This window comes from Talaromyces amestolkiae (genome assembly GCF_001896365.1).
Source record: "Talaromyces amestolkiae strain CIB chromosome Unknown scaffold18.1, whole genome shotgun sequence".
Taxonomy (NCBI): domain Eukaryota; kingdom Fungi; phylum Ascomycota; class Eurotiomycetes; order Eurotiales; family Trichocomaceae; genus Talaromyces; species Talaromyces amestolkiae.
In genome coordinates this window covers 269,189-287,645 of record NW_024468054.1, presented here as the reverse complement: position 1 = coordinate 287,645, position 18,457 = coordinate 269,189, and the positions used below count along the sequence as shown (strand labels likewise).

The window sequence follows — 18,457 nt, the reverse complement described above, 5'->3', positions numbered from 1 at the left end:
GGACAAGTCTACAAGAGGTTGGAATTAGAGCAGGGAAATTTGGTGCGAAAGAAGAGAGAGGGAAAAGAATTGCTCCTTCCCCTCTTTTAGTATTTTTCAATTTTTCCTGCTTTAGATCCCTTGAAATTGTACGAGACTGCTCTTTTGAGAATTGTTGTTTCTATGCTGAATAAACCTCCTCTGGACACTGATCAACTTAATCGATATTTTACAATTCATTTTCCATCTTTCGCGTCCATGGTTATCCTTTTCAACCCAAAATTTGAACTCTTTGGTATCCCATCATCCAGAGACTGGATCAAGAAATGGTAACTTTTGCATTGGGTTCTACAAATATGATATATCCACGACCTTTCAGAAAAAAAGAATTTGACAAAACGAACAAATCTTCATGAGAAACAACGGTTTTAGTTATCCCAAGTATCCAACCCAGACAAAACACAACCCTCATCATTCTCACCTCCCCTAACCTTCAACTCACCAATCGTATAAACCGTCTCCCCATCCTGTTCTAGCGATTGCTTAACGGCATCAACGCAGTCACTGTCCACGACGAGAATCATGCCAACACCACAATTGAAAGCGCGCGACATTTCGTGGCTGGACACGTTTCCGGTTTGTTTAAGCCATTGGAAAACGGGTGGTAAAGTCCAGGCTCGTACGTCGATATGTGCGCTGAGCGTGGGCGGGAGCATACGAGGGACGTTTTCAATCAAGCCGCCGCCGGTGATGTGTGCCATTCCCTTGATGGCGGCTGTGGATGTGGTGTGTTGCGATGAAGGGATGTTGAGGGCTTTGAGGAGGGGTTTGACGTAGATTCTGGTTGGGGTGAGGAGGGCTGTGCCTAGAGTTTGGGGTTTTGTGGATAGAGATGAAGAAGCGGGGGCGGAGAAGGTGAAGGGTATTTTGTCGTTGTAGGTTAGACCAGAATGGTCGACGATTTTGCGGACGAGGGAGAAGCCGTTGGAGTGCACGCCAGCGGAGGCAAGGGCAAGGAGGGTGTCGCCTGGTTTCATGGAAGAGGTGTCTGGGAGAAGGGTGCGCGCGTTGGGCCCGTTGGTGTTGATGGCTCCGATGGCGGCGCCGACTGCATCGTAGGCGTCGTCGAGGAAGAGGCCGGGCATTTCGGCGGTTTCTCCACCGATGAGTGCGCAGCCGGCTTGGTAGCATCCTTCTGCGACACCGGTGACGAAAGCTGCGGCTGTCTGGACGTCGAGGTGGCCACATGAGTAGCAGTCCAAGAAGAAAAGAGGCTCGGCGCCCTGGACGACAAGGTCGTTGACATTCATGGCGACTAGGTCAATTCCGACTGTGTCGTGGATACCAACGGCGTGTGCGATCTTGAGCTTGGTGCCCACGCCATCGATAGCACCGATTATCGTCGGTGACTCTGGGTGGTAGGAGGGATTAGCTGCTGCTAGAGAGAAAATACCACCGAATCCACCAATGACTGCGTCAGTACCCGGTCGACGAGTGCGCGCAACAGATGCCTTGATCTTGTTGACGAGGTCGTTACCGGCGTCAATAGAAACTCCAGCACTGGCATATGTGAAACCCTCTTCGGTCTTCTTTGAGGAGTCACGGAATGCGCGGTGGGCAATATCCTTGCGGTAGTGCATACCGTCGAAGTGAATGGTGGAGATACCGACGTAGCTTCGTCGAACTGCCTCTTCTAATGTGGATGCAATAGATGTGGCGGCGATGACACGGCCACCAGCGGTTTGAAGGACATTGTCGACGAGAGATGTTCCAGCGTGGAATATCAAGGTATCTTCTGGCGTGGCATCTAACGTGATTGGAGTACCCTTTGCGTATGAGCCGGGGTAACCTCCTGCCACGCCAATGACGGTTGCAGAGAAGTTGGGTTCGATGGCAATCGATACACCGTCCAACCAGTGTTCTGTGCATGCGACCATGACCTCTGCCAGATCGGTATCCTTGCTCAAAAGAGGAAGTAGGGTTTGTGTTTCAGGGTCGCCTCCGCGAACATTATACTCGAGGACCTTAGGGCCGTTCTTGGTCATCATTAATCCTGTGAAAAGTATACCGACAAATGGAAATCCTGACATCAAAGTCAGCTTTTAGTAACCATTTGAGTGTGATAAGTGAACGAACCTTCTCTTCTCATTCCGTTGATCGATGGCTGAACAATGTCCCGATCAATTTTCTCCAAAACATCCTTGGAGGCAATACGCGTTGGCGCATAACAACCCATGCCACCAGTATTTGGACCTTGATCACCATCAAAAACACGCTTATGGTCTTGTGCTGGTGGAAGGGACTTGATAGAATAACCGTCACTGAAAGTGAGGATACTAAGTTCGTCTCCCTCAAGGAACTCCTCAATGACAACCTCATCTCCGGCAGCTCCGAACTGACGATCCAGCATAATCTCACGAAGAGCTGAGTGTGCCTCCTGCTTTGTAGTGGGTATAATCACACCTTTTCCTGCTGCTAATCCACTTGCCTTGATGACAACATTGTGGGTCACGGAATCGAGGTATCTGCGTGCGGCTTCGTAGTCGGTAAAGTTCTCGTATGCGGCCGTGGGAATATTGTGTCGTTTCATAAAGTCTTTACTGAATGCTTTGGATCCTTCCATCCGGGCTGCAGCCTTGGTAGGGCCGAAACATCTGATGCCAACTGGTCACAAATCTCAATTAGAATCGTTGCTTGATCGTGCAGGGCACGGAGATGATAAGGGCATACCGGCTTGGAAGTATCCCTGAATACCATCAACCAAAGGTGCCTCGGGTCCAGGAACGACCAGGTTGATATTGTTTTTCTGAGCGTGGGCGACAAGGCCGGGGTAGTCATCCGACTTTACTGCGACATTGACAATCTTTGACGATGCGCCTAAACCGGTGCCACCGTTTCCAGGTGCAACGTAGACGACGTCCACAGAAGGCGACTGGCTCAATTTCCAAGCGAAAGCATGTTCACGACCGCCATTACCGACGACGAGAACGCGCAACCTTTCTTGGAGCATATTGAATGTGCCCGGGGGCTATCTGTGTATGAGTCAGACGGTTCTTGACTGAATGATCCTGCACGGTAACGTTGAGAAACGAATTTCGGAACAAAAATTAATCAAAAAGAGAAAATGACTGAGATGTCATTGTAAAGAACAACAGTCAAAAAGTCAAGTCGAGTCGTCAATTGAGCGATTTTTCTGCTTCGTAACTGATGGAGGGGTATGCCGATAGTGGAAGTAAAATCCTCCAGAAACCAAAATTGCAAGAGCAGGGATCACCAAATCTGAAAACAAACCATCCGACAGGTTAACATACCTTCTCAAAATGAAAATCAGTCACTGAATCGCTCAGCAACACTCAAAAACGCGATGTTTGAATGATTGGAAGTTGCCCGCATCTGGAAACTTTTTTTTCCATCCAAAAGTAGGACGGTTAAAGTGTTTCTCCGACCCCGCATTGTCTATAGTTGACGGCCGGATTTCCGCTTTGATTCCTGCAACACAGTTTTTCTAGAAAGGCAGTCGCACTTCCTTGAAAAAAACATGACCCGAAAATGCAGGATACTTGATTGAGATATTTCATGACAGGCAGAAGATCACGAATGGAAGTTTTCTTGCCCGCCGCCTACGAAACCGAACCCGAACCCGAACAATTCTCCCTCTTGATACCGTCGCATTCGGGGCATTGACCAGCCAAACCGGTCTTCCTTCGACGCCATTGATATGTATATTTGCGCTGAGAAATGCATGGATATTGGCGATGAGCAGGAAACCGTGACCAATCAGGTCTTCATCGCCCCCCTTGTCTAGGCTCTATGGAGATGCAGATTGCCCGTATCCACATCGTCTGAACGTTGGTTTTCCCAGGACAAGCTATATGCTTCAAGTATGCAAGCGACCACCGTATATCGCTGCTGTTATTGAACAGTATCGCAAAGGTAAGTGTATTGATGTAGAGAAACAAGGGATCGCTAGATGTCGAGGAAGTAGGATTCTCTGAGGTCTTGCCGGCATTTCGTTCAGACAACCTAAGGGAGCAGGCGTCAGCTCTTGCACGAATCAGCAGTATCCTCACAACACCGAATATAGACAAAGATGTTCTGGGCAAAGTAAACAAATCGTAAAGCTTCGAGCAATTACTGTGAAATAAAACAGCAGGCGGTGTGCCAAGGAGTAATGGCGCCGGCGGCAGAAAAAGTGCCTTAGATCAACTTTGCCAAATGTTCGCCGCGAAAACCTCTAGCTGTCGACATTTTTCAATTGGGTGTCTCTTTTCTGAAATCAGTATTGACAGAGCCTCTCCCGGGGATCTTATGTCAATAGAGGGTCGTGACTACGTTCCTGGATGTTGCGCACATCGTTAGGGTCTGCTTCAGGCCCTGGTCGCTCTCGTGCATGCGCATCTTGCCTCATAGCTTCGCGAAAACATGTGAGAAACCGGCGATACTATGCAACACCGGCCAAGGACGATGAAAATAATACCAAGGAAGATTTATCTGGTATTTCTGATATTTTAAAAATTAACAGGGTTCTGTCAAAGGTGAAGAAGAAGGTGAGATCTTCGGTTATCATTCCCGTGACACAAATGCTGACTGAAAATGGTTCACCTTAGTTGAGTTCTTCGTCAACGCCCAGCGGAGATTCCACTGCTGATGCGGATGCATCGAAGAAACCGCCAACCAAACCACCAACCTCGGACATTATCAGTTTCGTCACAGGTCACTCAAGGACAACCCCCGGCGATCGTTCCGCTCCTGATGCGGATGGGAAGATACTACCAACCTCAGACAAGATTAGTCTCCAGAGAGTCTACACAAGAGACATATTCAAAGCGACGAATCCTACAAACCCCGAAGAACAGCAGAAGAAGCCAAAGAATGCAGGGCGCCAAAGGGTCAAAAGGAGGAAGATATCAAAGAAAGTGGAGGAAGGAAAACAAGCGGGAGGCCAGGAAGGCAAGACTAATTCATCGAAGAGTATAGAGGAAGGAAAACAGGAAGGTGAAACAGGAGAGGATAAACCAGCAACGAAGAAACCAACAAAGAAACCGAAAAAGCCAAACGAAACAAAATCACGGATCAAAAGAGTACCAGTAGCACCGGCCGTGCCATCAACAACACGGAGAGTGGCAACAACACCACGTGCAAAGCCTCCGACATTGACAGCGCGGCAGGCTGGAAAAAGGTCATCGAGAGGTAACCTGGTGAGGAAGCCCATTGGGCCACCGAAGCCTTTGAATATTGAGGTTGAAAGCACCATTGTCGACGGTTTGAAGAAGGAGGACATCGACTTCAAAGGTAAGAACAGCATTTCTACAAGAATTTCGAAGATGTGAGTGAGAAGCTAATTTTATTTGTTGTATTAGCCCTTGACTACGATACACCACCAGTACCTACTCTGTCGTTTGGCCTGGACAGAGTGCTGTTCAAGTAAGTCTATCTTGTTGATGGTCTACTGTACTCCGCTAATTGTCTGCCAGTCCTGGTGTATATCACCTTCGAGATCCCAGGTCCCGAGTCTACAACTTTGACCCTGATCTAGGGACTATTATGCCTGTCACCGAGTTCGATTTCAAGACCCTGAAGGAGTATATAACGTCGTCCAAAGATGAGACACTTATTGCACTCGCCCGAAAGGCAGGTAAAAAATATGTTGGCTCATCATCGAGCATGACCGGGGTGCTGTCACATTTCCATTACTTGCTGTCGAATTGGCGACCACTTAGGCAAGATATAATTTCAAGGGGGTTTGAGGATAGCGACCGTCAATTTACAAGGCTTTTGAGAGGCCCTTCTGCGATGTTTCTACATTACAAGGACGGTGTTTATGCAATTGATGCGGACAAGGAGTTTGACTCGGCCAACATCCTCATGAATCTCGGTAAATCAATGGAGAAACAACTCACAATGCCGAAGGAGCAGTTCGAGAGATATCGCCGATCTTCTCCAAATAAAATCACACAAGAGGAGGAGAATGCAATTCCCGAATCCTACCATTACTCGACTCTGGGTGACTTTGTTATGCGATCACAATTGGATGCCTACGATCCGCGACTTCCAGGAAGCGGCATGTTTGATCTCAAGACTCGTGCTGTGGTTTCAATTCGTATGAGTGTGCAAGACTATGAGCAAGGGCTAGGTTACGAAATCCGCAACCGATTCGGGGCCTTTGAGTCGTTTGAGCGAGAGTACTACGACATGATCCGAGCCGCGTTTCTCAAATACTCTCTCCAGGTCCGCATAGGCCGCATGGATGGTATTTTTGTTGCATTCCACAACATTGAACGTATCTTCGGGTTTCAGTATGTACCTCTTTCGGAGATGGACTATGCACTGCACGGGCAGTCAGATACAGCGTTGGGTGATTTAGAGTTTCAGTACAGTGTCAAGCTGTGGAACAAGATTCTGGATAAGGCTACGGCCAAGTTTCCGAAGCAGTCTCTTCGTCTTCATTTTGAGACTATGGAGAGTCGGCCGGCGAGAATGATGGTATTCGCGCAGCCAGTGACAGATGATGAGATCCGCGCGATACAGGAGAAGAACAAGGAGCAGATTGAGAAAGCTCAGCAGCAGATGCTCTACCCGGATACTGTGACTCCGGAGGAAGAACTTGATCTTGATGATGCTGTCGAGTCTGAGACTGTTGAAGCTACAATCAAGCCTGAGAGTGCTGCCACTACGACTGGAATAATCCAAAGTCAACCCGTGCACGAAACCGAGACCAAATCAAGCACAGTCTCCACACCAGAAGTCACATCACCTAACCATGACCTGCTCAATGCCGTCACCAAATATATCAACAACCACCGCACCATCATCGAAGACAGCATGGACTACATCGACGATATTATCGTCACCGTCACCGCCCTCAAAGACCCTTACACACCCCTCGACCCAATCGACGCCCTCACCCTAAAACTCGAAATAGCCCGCAAAGCCACGAAATCCGTCAAATCAAAAATCAACCACATCGTCTCCGAGCGCGAAGCAGTCTCTCAACTCCCCAAGCTGTTCGGAATGGAAATCAGCATTGAGAACATGGTCCGCAACCGCGTCGCCGATCGCCCGACCAACTTCAACAAGAACATCGACTGGAAGGTAGTCTACACAATCAACGAATTCAAGACGGGCAGCAATGCGCTGTGGACCCAGTTCCTGCACATGAAGAACCGGCGCGAAAAGGCGTTGTCATTCGAGAAGAAGAAGAATTCGGATGATTTCTTTATCCTAAATTTGAGGCGCTTGGCGAAACAAGGCAAAAAGTTTAGGGAGGAGCAGGATCGGATTGATGCGGAGAAAGGGATTGTGGTTTATGAGGAGTTGAATGGGGCTACTGGCTCTGGCGCTTCCAGCAGTTCTGGCAATGAGTCCTCTGGGTCGGTGTGAAGATAGCGCTACTGGGATTGGACTGGATTGGGTTGGTTTTGAGTTCCACTATATTTTTACATTCGTGTCTGTATAATAGTATATATATTAGGGCTATGGTTGCATATGCGGTTAAATCTTGGAGTTTTCGTCTTTCCTAGGAGGAAGCGTTAATCCCACCCGTTTCTAAAAAAGATTCATACACATTCGTTGCTATAAAATTACACAGCTTCCCTACCTAGGTATGTGTGTTAATTCTACGTCAAGCCTTTCAATTGACTTCCCATGTACCCCCTGCAGTGAAGTCTATTATGAGGCTTCGTAGCCCCTATAGTAGGCCTGCGTAGTGACCGACCGTAGTTTTCCCCGTGGTGATCCCCCCATAGGTCGAATTTTGGATGCATAGAGAAGCAGCGAATACTAAATGGTAATGGACGTGTAGAGTTTTTTTTTTTATTTCTTAAATACTTATTTCTTAAATACGGGTGGGATAAACGGTTCCTATCGTAGGTACATATCCTCTTGAATCTACGTAAATATGACAAGAGCGACGAATTGCAATGGTATGACTTATTACAAGCCCTTATACAAGGCCTATAGGTACACATCTCAGCAACAATACAACGCCTCAAAGACGGCGGCGAGGCACGACATACATGACCACCAAAAAGGAAAAAAAGCGATAGACAAACGGCGACAAGAAAAACGAGATTGGTATCATAAAATTTTTGGAATGATAAACGCCGTGTGATGGATGGTTTTCGATTGGCTGGATATCGAATGCGGACAATGATGGTGACTTTGACTGGTAGGAAAGATAGGAATGGAACGAAGGGAGGCAATAAGCAACGCAGTGTTGACGCTCACTCTGATGCTCATACATATGCATGTGCGGCTGGAATAGAAAACAAAATTGAAACAACGTCTATTTGCTTCTGTCGACATATCGGATAAAATCGATCTGTGGTCTTGGTATAGTAGAATGTTGGCTGGCGACAAAGTCGGCAGCATGCAGGAGTAAAGAAAATTCGTCGGTTTGAACAAAGTCGTCATTCATGATTAAAGATCAAGGTTAGGAGGTGACCAAATAATCTTCGGGGGCTCTTCAGATGTGGTCAATCCGCTTGTTGAGCCCGTTTTTGAGCTATTACCGCTACCATGTCCACCGCTAATCTGACGCATTCCTCTCATGGCAGAAGACGGTCGACTTGAAAGGAGTTTTCGTAGTGAAGATGCACTCAACGAGCTTGTGCCGCCTGTGCTTCGGAAGCTGGGTGCTCGAGGTGCCGTGCTCGTCGTCGACATGTTGCTCGAACTGGCAATGCTTCGGATACTAGCAGGAGTGCTGTCGTTTTTGATAGATGGAGGAGGCGGAACTTTGATTATTGCTGGTACCGGGAGAGATGATTGTGGAGCTGATGATGTAGAAGCAGAGTATTCTTTCAAACCTGCCAAAGGCTTATTTTCTGATGCGCTTGATGCTAGAGAAAGAGGGCGTAGTGAATCCATCAACTTGAGTGATTCGATTGTGGGCGTGGATTGGACACTAGACATGGTCACTACTGGAGATGTGCTGCCGGAGCTGTTATCCAGTATCATCAGGGGGAGTGCGTCTCGTTCGCTATCGGTCGAATGACCGGAATTGCCGGAGCTTGACTGAAAGACGTTTTGCATTGTCATCTCGCCCATTGAGTTGATGTCAAGCCTCTCAAATTCACCGATCGGGAGTCCAACACTGGCAGATGTGGGCGGACGAGAAACATCTGCTGAATCGGTTTCTTCAACTGCATCCAAGCCCTGGTATCCGTCTGCATCCCACGGAATGCCGTTTTGTGTGCAATAATTTCTGTATAGATATTGACGCAATCTGTCGACCTCAATATCCCATTTTCTGTTCAATGACTGAAGTGTAGCTTCGACTTCTTGGTCTAGTGGCTCAGCTGAAGGCTCGGACAACTGGGCCGCTTCTTTTGACCGAGCAGCCAGATTCGATTTAGCAAGTTTATGGCCGCCAGAAGGCTGGCCAATTGTCATAGCAGCGTGAATCGAGCGGCGGATAGAGCTAGGACCTGATTGATGAGACGAAGTGTCGCGTTTGACATTGACGAATTCTCGGCGAACTCTTTCCAAAGATTGGTGGCGATCCGTATTCATCACAGGAAGCAATGTAACSGAGCCGTTATGTTGCAGGCCATTTACCAATACAGTGAATGATTGCAGATTCATGTCATTGTTCTCGCAATAGATCTCTCGTAGACTCGTGTTCTCTTCAAGGACAGACGCAAGCGTGTTGGCGCCTTGTAATCCGAGCTTTTGATGCTCGATCCTGAGTACCTTCAAAGATTTGTTCTTTTTCAATCCGGTAAGTGCTTGATTTAACCCAATACCGAACCGGGCGACATCCAGATGCGCATGTTCACCACTGATATCCAATTCCTCCAATGTCTCATTTTCTTCAAACATCAACTGCAACGCCTCGCAAGTTTCTGGGCCGGCATCATAAGGGAGCGAAGCCCCCGAGACATCCAAATATTTCAACGTCGTATTCTTCCTCATTGCCTCAATCAGCTCCCTAAAGTGGTCCTCTTTCTTAAAGTCGATCATGCGCATGGACAAGTGGGTGGGGGTATTATTGTCGGCAATAGCGTTGAACAGAAGACTGTAATTTGTATCCAAGTGGTTCTCGCTGACGTGAAGATGCATGTCGCGTGGCTTATCGGCCGGACGGGTCATGCAACGAAGAAAGGTAGCAACATCACCACCCGTCAGACCACATTGATCGATTCGTAGAATTCGAAGACATGAGGAACGGTCACTAGCTAAATAGGCTGCCAAGGACTCCACAGTCTCTTTATTAACTGCCGTTTGGCTGAGTGAAAGCTCCTCAAGACGCCAGTTCAATAAAGTCTCTGGTGCAATGAGCGGTTCTGTTCCTGAAGTTCTAGCGACGCGGGTGAGGTTGATTTTACGTATCTGTCCAAAGTATCCGATTTGCTGCTGAAACAATTCCGGACTGAGACGCCCCTGGACTCCAGATATATTGACGGCCTCTAGAGTCGTTTCCTGGGCAGTCAGTGTCGACAAAACAAGGTCCAAATCATGAACTGAAAGGCCACACTCTCCAACCTCTAGCGCTCGAAGACGGCTATTTCTCTGCGAAGCGGCGTCAACAATGTAATCCAGATCCGAGTCGCCCAACTTGATTCCATTGAGTACTATCCAATCGACATTGGTTAACTGGCGACGGCAAAGAGGGAAGATGGCTTCTGGGATACCACAGCCGGGGTCTCGTGAGCCTCGATCTGAAATAGGGGTTCGCGATAGACAAAAGGAAAAGTCGAGTCTTCTGAGGCGTTTATTCTTCAGAGCCAAAGCACGAATTTCCTGCGACAGTAGAGACAATCGATCCTGGCCGGCAATAGTCACCTGAGCACCAGCTCGGGTCAAAAAAGCATTCCAATCAATTCCAAAGCGGTCTCGGCAATTCTGCAGAACATCAAGACTGACACCGCTGAATGAAATCGAAACAAAAAACTCATTGTATCGCAGGGCACGCATCAATGCCAAAAGTTCCAGGGCGTTGTATTGACTGCGTCGTTTCGAAGCAGGTGGAAGAAGTTTAAAGCAAGGTGCATCTTCACATTCAAGATCGATTGCGTAACGAATGTTGGAAGTATCGATACCGTAGCTAGCTGAGTATGCAACGAGAGTTCTGTCAAAACAGCCAAAATCTTCAACGAGTTCTGTAGATGAGATTGTTTCATCGGCAACTTCTGATGGTGCAATAAGATCATATGGTTGATGTAGCCAGAGCGGACGCAGGAATTCTGTGCGTTGTCGAACCCATAAGGCGATGTCTAGCGAGTGGACAGACGCAAGATTCACTACCGTGGCACTTTGTAATGGCACGCTATAGCATCAAGTTAGCATGAAAATGTGTAACAAATTTAGAAATTGAATATACCGAAAAGATAATTGGAACCGATCATCACCAGAATGCACCATCAACGAAGTCAATGCCATCAATCCAAGCGATGCGCCTAGGTCAATCTCGCTGAGAGAAACCAAAGACGAGCGGCTCGAACCTCTGTGCAGAGGAATCAGGTGGATTCTATGTAGACCGATTGCAAGATAGCACATGGTTGCCGACAGCTTTCCGAAATCATCCGTCGAAGACCTCATATTCTGCTTGGTTGGAGACCTTTGGATAACACGGAAAAGGTTGAAATTCTCAGGATCATAGTCACGGTCTTGTTCCAAAATTCGAACAACATATTCAATGGTCTTCGTCTCGAAAGGAAATGGTTCGTTGTTGCGAGCAGATTGGGCGGCAGAACGAATGCCAATCAGCCAGAGATGTTGCTCTTCCGGATCTGTCAGCTGAATTGCCATAAAAGCAGCTTTGTTGGTTCGATCGTCCAGATAGGACAGCTCAATGGTCGTTTGATTTTGACTGTGATTGTTTCGTCCATCTTCAACACCACTAACGGAAACAATGCTGTTCAAGGCGATCGCTGCAACATCACTATTATATGAAGAAACAGAATGATCCTGTATCGAAGCTACTGAAACGACGGATTGGCGGTTCACTGGTGTTGCCCGACCGGAGGATATATTGATGGTGGGGAACAAATCTGCTGCTTTGTGTTGACTCTTGAAGCGAACTAAATGAGTATCAGTCAACACCAAATAATGGTTTCTCTTCCTCCACATCGTTCCTGCAGTTTGGACTTCGCCGTGATGCAAAACTACGTGGCCTAGCGCTCTTTTCGCGTGACCCAGCGACGAAGCTACCAAATCGTTCTCATCAATTGAGGCACCTCGAGATCGCTGGCCTGCCAGCTCATCCTCCATCGATTGTAAGGAACGAAAGGACCCAAACATCGAGACGCGTTTCGAAGGCTGCAGCGACTTGCGCTTTTGCTTGGACTCATCTGGCGCCATGCCAAACATCACTTCCGATTCGGACGTCTGCGGGCGGTGTAGAACATTTGCTGTTGTACCCTTCGGACTAGGATCACGGCTCCCAAAGAAACCCGAGTTTCGACGAGCTCGTTTCAGTGTCGACACTCCATCCGACGCTGATCTGTCATGCGAGGTCGAGACGGATGGGGCTGTTGTAGTGACAGGAGCTGAGAGCTGGTGTGAGTGGTGAAAGAAGGTGAAGCTCTTTCTTCGTTCTCTTTTCCCTGGTAGTGTCGCCATTGTGACTAGAGGCTCGGCGAATGGGCCACAACTAAGTAGAAAGTTGCAGAGACTGATTGGGGGTGGCCGCAGCTATGACGAATGTATGTGACGATAGTGTCATTGATCTGTTACACAGGTTGACACCAGTTAATAAAGAGGTATTCTCAGCCAACCAGGGCTTGGGCAAGAAAAAGCAAATCACAAGACCTCCAGCAATATCATAAAGAACTGGCGGGAAAATGATATACAAGTATGAGGGACAAAGAGGATAGACCTACTGGAGATTTAGAGAGCCATGGATATGGCATGCACCATTCACAATAGCTGTGATCTGGTAGAGCAGAAAGAAGGTATGTGGCAACCTGTGCTAAAGCCACCTGACTGACTGCAAGTGTGAAACTATTACTGCAGACGGATACAGACGTCCTCCAAACGATGGGTCGATGTTTGGTCGTTGTACTAGGAAGGGACTCCGGTCTCCGAATGGGGAGATTTTGCTTTGCTTGTTTCTAGATTGGTCCGAAGAACCGGTGTAAAACAAAGCTTTGTTTGTATTGAGGAATCAGACCAGTGCAGGGAAGGAAGGGTTCAACTCGATTCTGGGATAATCTGCAGGAAGAAAAAAAATAAAATGCCGAATGCGGATCTGCCAAGATGCAAAGGGGACGGTAGCAGAAATGGGATGATGTGTGTGTATATCTCTGATAGGAAGTGAGTACGGAGGACAACACAGTAGCATATATTTCTTTTTCTCCTTCCTCTTGAGCAAGAAAAAAAAGAAACGAGGAAAGTATTGGAACAGGTACAGGGAAAGGAAAGCGTGGCTGCAACGATCAGCAGCAGTGCGGAGATAAGCAGATAGGACAGGCCGAAAGCGATAGATAATGAATTAGCCGGAAATGGAGATTAAATGTTGGTTGGTATGTACTGATGCAGCGAATTTTTATTCTGTATGTATGCAGTGTTGATTGCAGTGGTGAATGCAGTAGCAGATGGATGGATTGACAGTTCTGGGACGTCAGGTCATGTCAGGTCGGTCAGGTACGAGGTGGGAGTATGATGTCAAGCTTCTGCAAACGGAACGGAGGAGAGATCTGCGGAGGATTCTGATTGGAGGATGGGGTATTGAAAAGCGTCACTGTCGGCCGGCGAGAGGAAGAAGAGAAAAGTCGAGTATTTGACTTGCAATGGAGAAGATTAAAATGAGGTTGAAGAATTGAAACAGAACGAACTCAAGCGAGACAAGCGGAAAGAGCGAAGGAAAGCAAGCAAGAAGAAGCTTCCATGAGGTGCCTGGGAAGTGGAGCTCCGGCTGCTACTTTTCTGGCCTGTGGTTGGCTGGTCACCCAGCGCTAGTCCCGCTGCGGCTAAGTGTGGCGCTTACGCTGGACGTGATTGGCTGGGAAACGTGGAGCTACTCAAATCTTACTGAGACACGCCTTGGCCATCTGAGCTTCACAATCGCTACATAATTTGCACATGTTTGACTGTGGTGGGCAATGTACCCGGTATACACCCTTATGGTTGTCTAACATTTATATTAAGAAGGCGTCCATAATATGCTCATATAACCAATATTATACCTTGACTCACTCCGCACCGACTCATCTCATCCCAATTCAGCTAAGAAGCTATTCAAGCTCTGCACGACACCACACTAGCATGCTAGCTAGCACCCAACATCTGGAACAACTTACGAGTAAAATGACGAGGCAGAAACACGCGCTTGTGCACCGTACTTCGGAAACGGCATTCATTCGATGTCCGCTTTCCAATTCGGATTTTAGACTCTTTGAAAAAAGTCATAAGTGGCTAAATGCGCCAAGAATACTCGGATCTGTAACTTTGTTAGATTAACACACAGCCCTACATAGTAGAGGCCCAAACAGTTCGAAAATACGATATACGAATGGTACTAAGAAACTCTCGATAAAAATTTAACGAACAATTCGTCGAATGCAACAATCTGCCATCATGAATTCAATTTCAAACGCCACAGATGAGCACTTTAAGTGTATCCATTACCAATCATTTTCTATATGGATTGGCTGATCTGCCAAAACTAGTTTATGCGTTGGTCGATTTCGCGCTAAAATGACGACAACTCATATAACGATCAACGACATGACGGGGTATTTACTCTTTTGTCCAGTATGGGGGTTGATGAATGAATAGCAAAAGGGAAAAAGCAAGCAAGCTCGGTATTACAATGTACATCCATCGATGATCAATATACTGACATCAGGTGATCTACTTGCTACTTATTTGAAGATGGAGCCGGGGAAGAGTGACACAGGCCCAGTAACGAGCACAGAGGTTCATCAATGCAAACGCAATTTGTGTAACACGATGAATATTTGCGGAGATTCAGGACGGAGAGTCACTGGAAATAATCTCCAAGGCGACCGATAGCTTGTTTACGCTTGGATTTAAGCTTTCAGACACCTTTTATTGTTTTTGTTCTGTACTACGTATACATGCATTGTATACTGTACACCGAGATCCCTGGATCCTTGGATTGTCGGATGATCGATGCGTCACATCCATATTGACAATCTGTACATGGAATCACTACACACGTGCAGTCGACTTTTGTGAGTCGTATGCGGCCATGCCCTCGGTGTTCTTGATAAAGCAGGAACTGCCAGCACCGTACCAAGCTTCCTTATTATTATACATTGCGAAATTGACGCCGATATTCAAATTCACAAACGACGGCACAAACCTAATCAATCCATCTATTGTTCACCAGCGGCTTTACGTTCTGCCCGTCGAAGTCTTCGCAGCGCATGTAGATACTCATTCMCCCGCCTCTCAGCCCATATAGTTCCACCAAGCGTCATAGCCGCGATCTGAAGGAAGATCTTGAACTGCGGAGTTAGTCCGCGGTAGATGCGAGATAGAGGCCCGATACTTTCCGACAGGGACGTGAGCGGTCTGTAGAGGAATGTATTCCGGACGCCAGCGGCCGATAACCGTGACGACGGCGACGGCGACGATCCAGTCGTAGTAGGTGCGGCGGCAGATGCTGCATTATCGAACTTGAATGGATGAGGCATGCTCAGTATCATGTGTGCGAGAATGGATACGGAGCCAAACTATATTCACGCGCATCCTAGTCTGTTAGTCTCTGCAGCATTTCCTAGCCTTCAAAAGCCGAGCACTTCCAGAAGACAAGTCGGTAGAGTTACCAACCCGTAATGCACCAACAGCAAATCCCTTGACCGCTTCTGTCGTGACCTGCTCGGGCGGCTCAACCTGAGCTCGTTGACTTGGTGGTGGTGGCATGGCTTATTGAGATATGTGAGGGGCGGCTGGCGTTGAGCTGCACGAGGAACAATAGCTAGATGCTTGGCTACAGTAGTTCTCTTTGAGCTAGGGCTGTATAAGACAGGTGTCAATTGTGCATTCKTCCAGCGGCAAATATCGCGAGCCGCTTTCGATAGATCTGATGATCGGTATTGCGGTCAACAGGAGTGTAGAAGCGGCCGGAGGCTTCGGGCAGTTTTGCGTGTATAAGTATTTCCTCGAGAGATAATTGTAAATGGACCAGCCAAATTGGATAATCAATTGAAGAAGAACAATATCAAAAGATCAGTCAGAAGGAAAAAAGAGGAAGTTGAGATAATTCCGCATTCCGTCATGACCGAATGCCGACCAATGGGAACTTGTCCGATGTCGCCCAATCAGAGAGCTGCCATTCGGCATTCTTTTGTATGGGGAAATTTTATCAAACCTCACTTTTTCATACTCAAGATAAATATTCAACCGCGCTATTCATTACATTTCTGCCCGAACCTAGACGGAGAAGCCAGCAAACCCGAATTTAACCAATCACTCAATTTTAGACATCACAATGGCCCTCGCCCGCCGCACAGTGTCCATTTCCCGCATCACCAACGAGACCAAAATCCAAGTCTCCCTCTCTCTCGATGGCGGCGTCCTACTCCCTTTTGAAGAAAGCGACCACTTCCCCGCCCCCGAATCCGCCGAAGATAAGGCCGCTGCGAAAAAGGGCGTGCTTCCAGAAAAAGATGCCCCGCACGCCACACAGTTCACATCTAGTCAACAGATAACTATCAATACCGGGATTGGGTTTCTGGATCATATGCTGCATGCTTTGGCTAAACATTCGGGGTGGAGTTTGGCGATCCGCGCCAAGGGGGATTTATTCAGTGCGTTTTGTTTCCTCAATTTCGCGTCAACAGTGGATAAGAGAAGACTAATTTTGTAGTTGACGACCATCACACCACCGAAGACACCATGCTCGGCCTCGGAACAGCATTCACAAAAGCCCTCGGCGCACGCACATCTCTCGCCCGCTTCGGCCGCGGCGATGCCCCTCTTGACGAAGCCCTCTCCTGGGCCGTCATCGACCTCTCGAACAGGCCCTACGCAGTCATTGATCTGGGCTTCAAGCGCGAAAAGATTGGCGACCTCAGCACGGAGATGATCACGCACGGCTTGGAGAGTTTTGCGCAGGCTGCGGGTGTTACATTGCATATTGGGTGTTCGTATGGATCGAATGATCATCATCGTGCTGAGAGTGCGTTTAAGGCGCTGGCTGTTGCTATTCGCACTGCGTGCGCGAGGAGGAGTGCTGGCGAAGTGGGTGCGGGAGATGTGGTTTCTACCAAGGGTGTATTATAAATAGATCTGTATGATATGATATTTGCCTGAAGTTTCGGCCGGACTGCCTTGTTCGTAAAGGCCTGAGCCTGAGTGATGGCCATTAGGAGTACTTTCGACGGATACCTCAATAAGAAATTGAGATTAGGGCTGGCTCTGGCACGGGACCTTGATACTACGAGCCAGCCTTGCATTAAAGGCTACCTGTAAACTCGGCATATTAAGTTCAAGAAACACTGGCTGGCTCAAGACATTGAAAAAGAATAATCCAAAATTCGGTACGCCCTATCCGTTACCCATGCTAGCATGCCTGACGACTTCCAGCTGATGCCCTTAACTACATAACTCCAGCCCATCATCCCAAAAAACCAAAAAACTTTTCAAGACAAACAACATGCCTTCAAGAAGAACCAACACCAAGCGCCTCCACAGCCCTACTCCAATACGCCTTCCTATCATCCGTCACCGTCGTTCCCACACACCCACTAATATACCCTTCCCACCCTTCCTCGGACCCCGTCTGCAACGCCTGTCGCACACTGTCACTACACTGGGTCGTCAGAAACCATGCCGCGGACCCAAAATCATACTTTTCGTCGGACAGCAACAGATTCAAAATAGCAGCCACGTCGCCTGTAGAGGAGGCGTAGTCGTCACTTAGTTCGGGAATTGAGGAGGCGTATTTGTCGTTGTAGCTTGGAGATTGCATATTTCGCGCTTTTCACTCATAAGTCAGCTCTACATTCTCTACCTAGGTGTACTCTCTATGATCTGAAAGCAGATAGAAAGTAAGCAATGGAAAAGGGGGAACATACTGCCCTGCCCAGCAACCCCAGGGAAATGATTTCGATTATACTTGAAATCGAGCGTCTCAAACGCCATCAACCCAATCAGTGCAGCCTGTTCGGCGACATTGTCAACCCCGTACGTCGTGAACGAGTCGCTGATATATGGCGCTGCTTGATCGGCAGTTGCGCATTCGCCCTCGGCAGGTGGATTGTCGCAGGTTGATGAGGTGGGTGCGATGGCGAGGATTTGGGCGGACGTTATTTCTACTGCTGCTGCTCTAACAGTCCCAGCATCGGAGCGCGCCGAGAGGTAGGGTTTGAGATGGAAGTCTCGTGTTGGTGATGCCGTGGCCAGCACGGCAAAGAGCGTTGCGAGAGGGATTTGACTATACATTTGATGTATTAATTTCTTAGAAAATAACAAATGATAAAATATTACAAAAAGAAAAATTAAAAATAGAGCAGAATCCATCAAACTAATACGTAAATAAATAATGTTGACCCTAGATTCCAGT

General features: G+C 47.7%; 6 protein-coding genes across 6 annotated transcripts; 2 read left to right on the top strand and 4 right to left on the bottom strand.

The window, feature by feature from the left end:
• Positions 1–407: 407 nt before the first annotated feature.
• On the bottom strand, positions 408–2,989 carry BHQ10_008154 (uncharacterized protein; the record flags this gene model as incomplete). The annotated part of the gene is made up of 3 exons (XM_040880928.1): positions 408–2,062; positions 2,116–2,643; positions 2,710–2,989. The coding sequence occupies 3 exons, from the start codon at positions 2,987–2,989 to the stop codon at positions 408–410; spliced, it is 2,463 nt and encodes an 820-aa protein (XP_040736656.1).
• A 1,330-nt stretch (positions 2,990–4,319) lies between these two features.
• Positions 4,320–7,359, top strand: BHQ10_008153 (uncharacterized protein; the record flags this gene model as incomplete). Its single annotated transcript, XM_040880927.1, has 4 exons — positions 4,320–4,526; positions 4,587–5,271; positions 5,340–5,403; positions 5,454–7,359. The coding sequence occupies 4 exons, from the start codon at positions 4,320–4,322 to the stop codon at positions 7,357–7,359; spliced, it is 2,862 nt and encodes a 953-aa protein (XP_040736655.1).
• A 1,038-nt stretch (positions 7,360–8,397) lies between these two features.
• Positions 8,398–12,543, bottom strand: BHQ10_008152 (uncharacterized protein; the record flags this gene model as incomplete). Its single annotated transcript, XM_040880926.1, has 2 exons — positions 8,398–11,248; positions 11,303–12,543. The coding sequence occupies 2 exons, from the start codon at positions 12,541–12,543 to the stop codon at positions 8,398–8,400; spliced, it is 4,092 nt and encodes a 1,363-aa protein (XP_040736654.1).
• Positions 12,544–15,263: 2,720 nt separating this feature from the next.
• BHQ10_008151 (uncharacterized protein) lies at positions 15,264–15,813 on the bottom strand (the record flags this gene model as incomplete). Its single annotated transcript, XM_040880925.1, has 2 exons — positions 15,264–15,623; positions 15,721–15,813. 2 exons carry the CDS (start codon positions 15,811–15,813, stop codon positions 15,264–15,266), a joined length of 453 nt encoding a protein of 150 aa, XP_040736653.1.
• A 568-nt stretch (positions 15,814–16,381) lies between these two features.
• Positions 16,382–17,175, top strand: BHQ10_008150 (uncharacterized protein; the record flags this gene model as incomplete). Its single annotated transcript, XM_040880924.1, has 2 exons — positions 16,382–16,700; positions 16,760–17,175. The coding sequence occupies 2 exons, from the start codon at positions 16,382–16,384 to the stop codon at positions 17,173–17,175; spliced, it is 735 nt and encodes a 244-aa protein (XP_040736652.1).
• A 379-nt stretch (positions 17,176–17,554) lies between these two features.
• BHQ10_008149 (uncharacterized protein) lies at positions 17,555–18,336 on the bottom strand (the record flags this gene model as incomplete). The annotated part of the gene is made up of 2 exons (XM_040880922.1): positions 17,555–17,871; positions 17,970–18,336. The coding sequence occupies 2 exons, from the start codon at positions 18,334–18,336 to the stop codon at positions 17,555–17,557; spliced, it is 684 nt and encodes a 227-aa protein (XP_040736651.1).
• Positions 18,337–18,457: the final 121 nt, after the last annotated feature.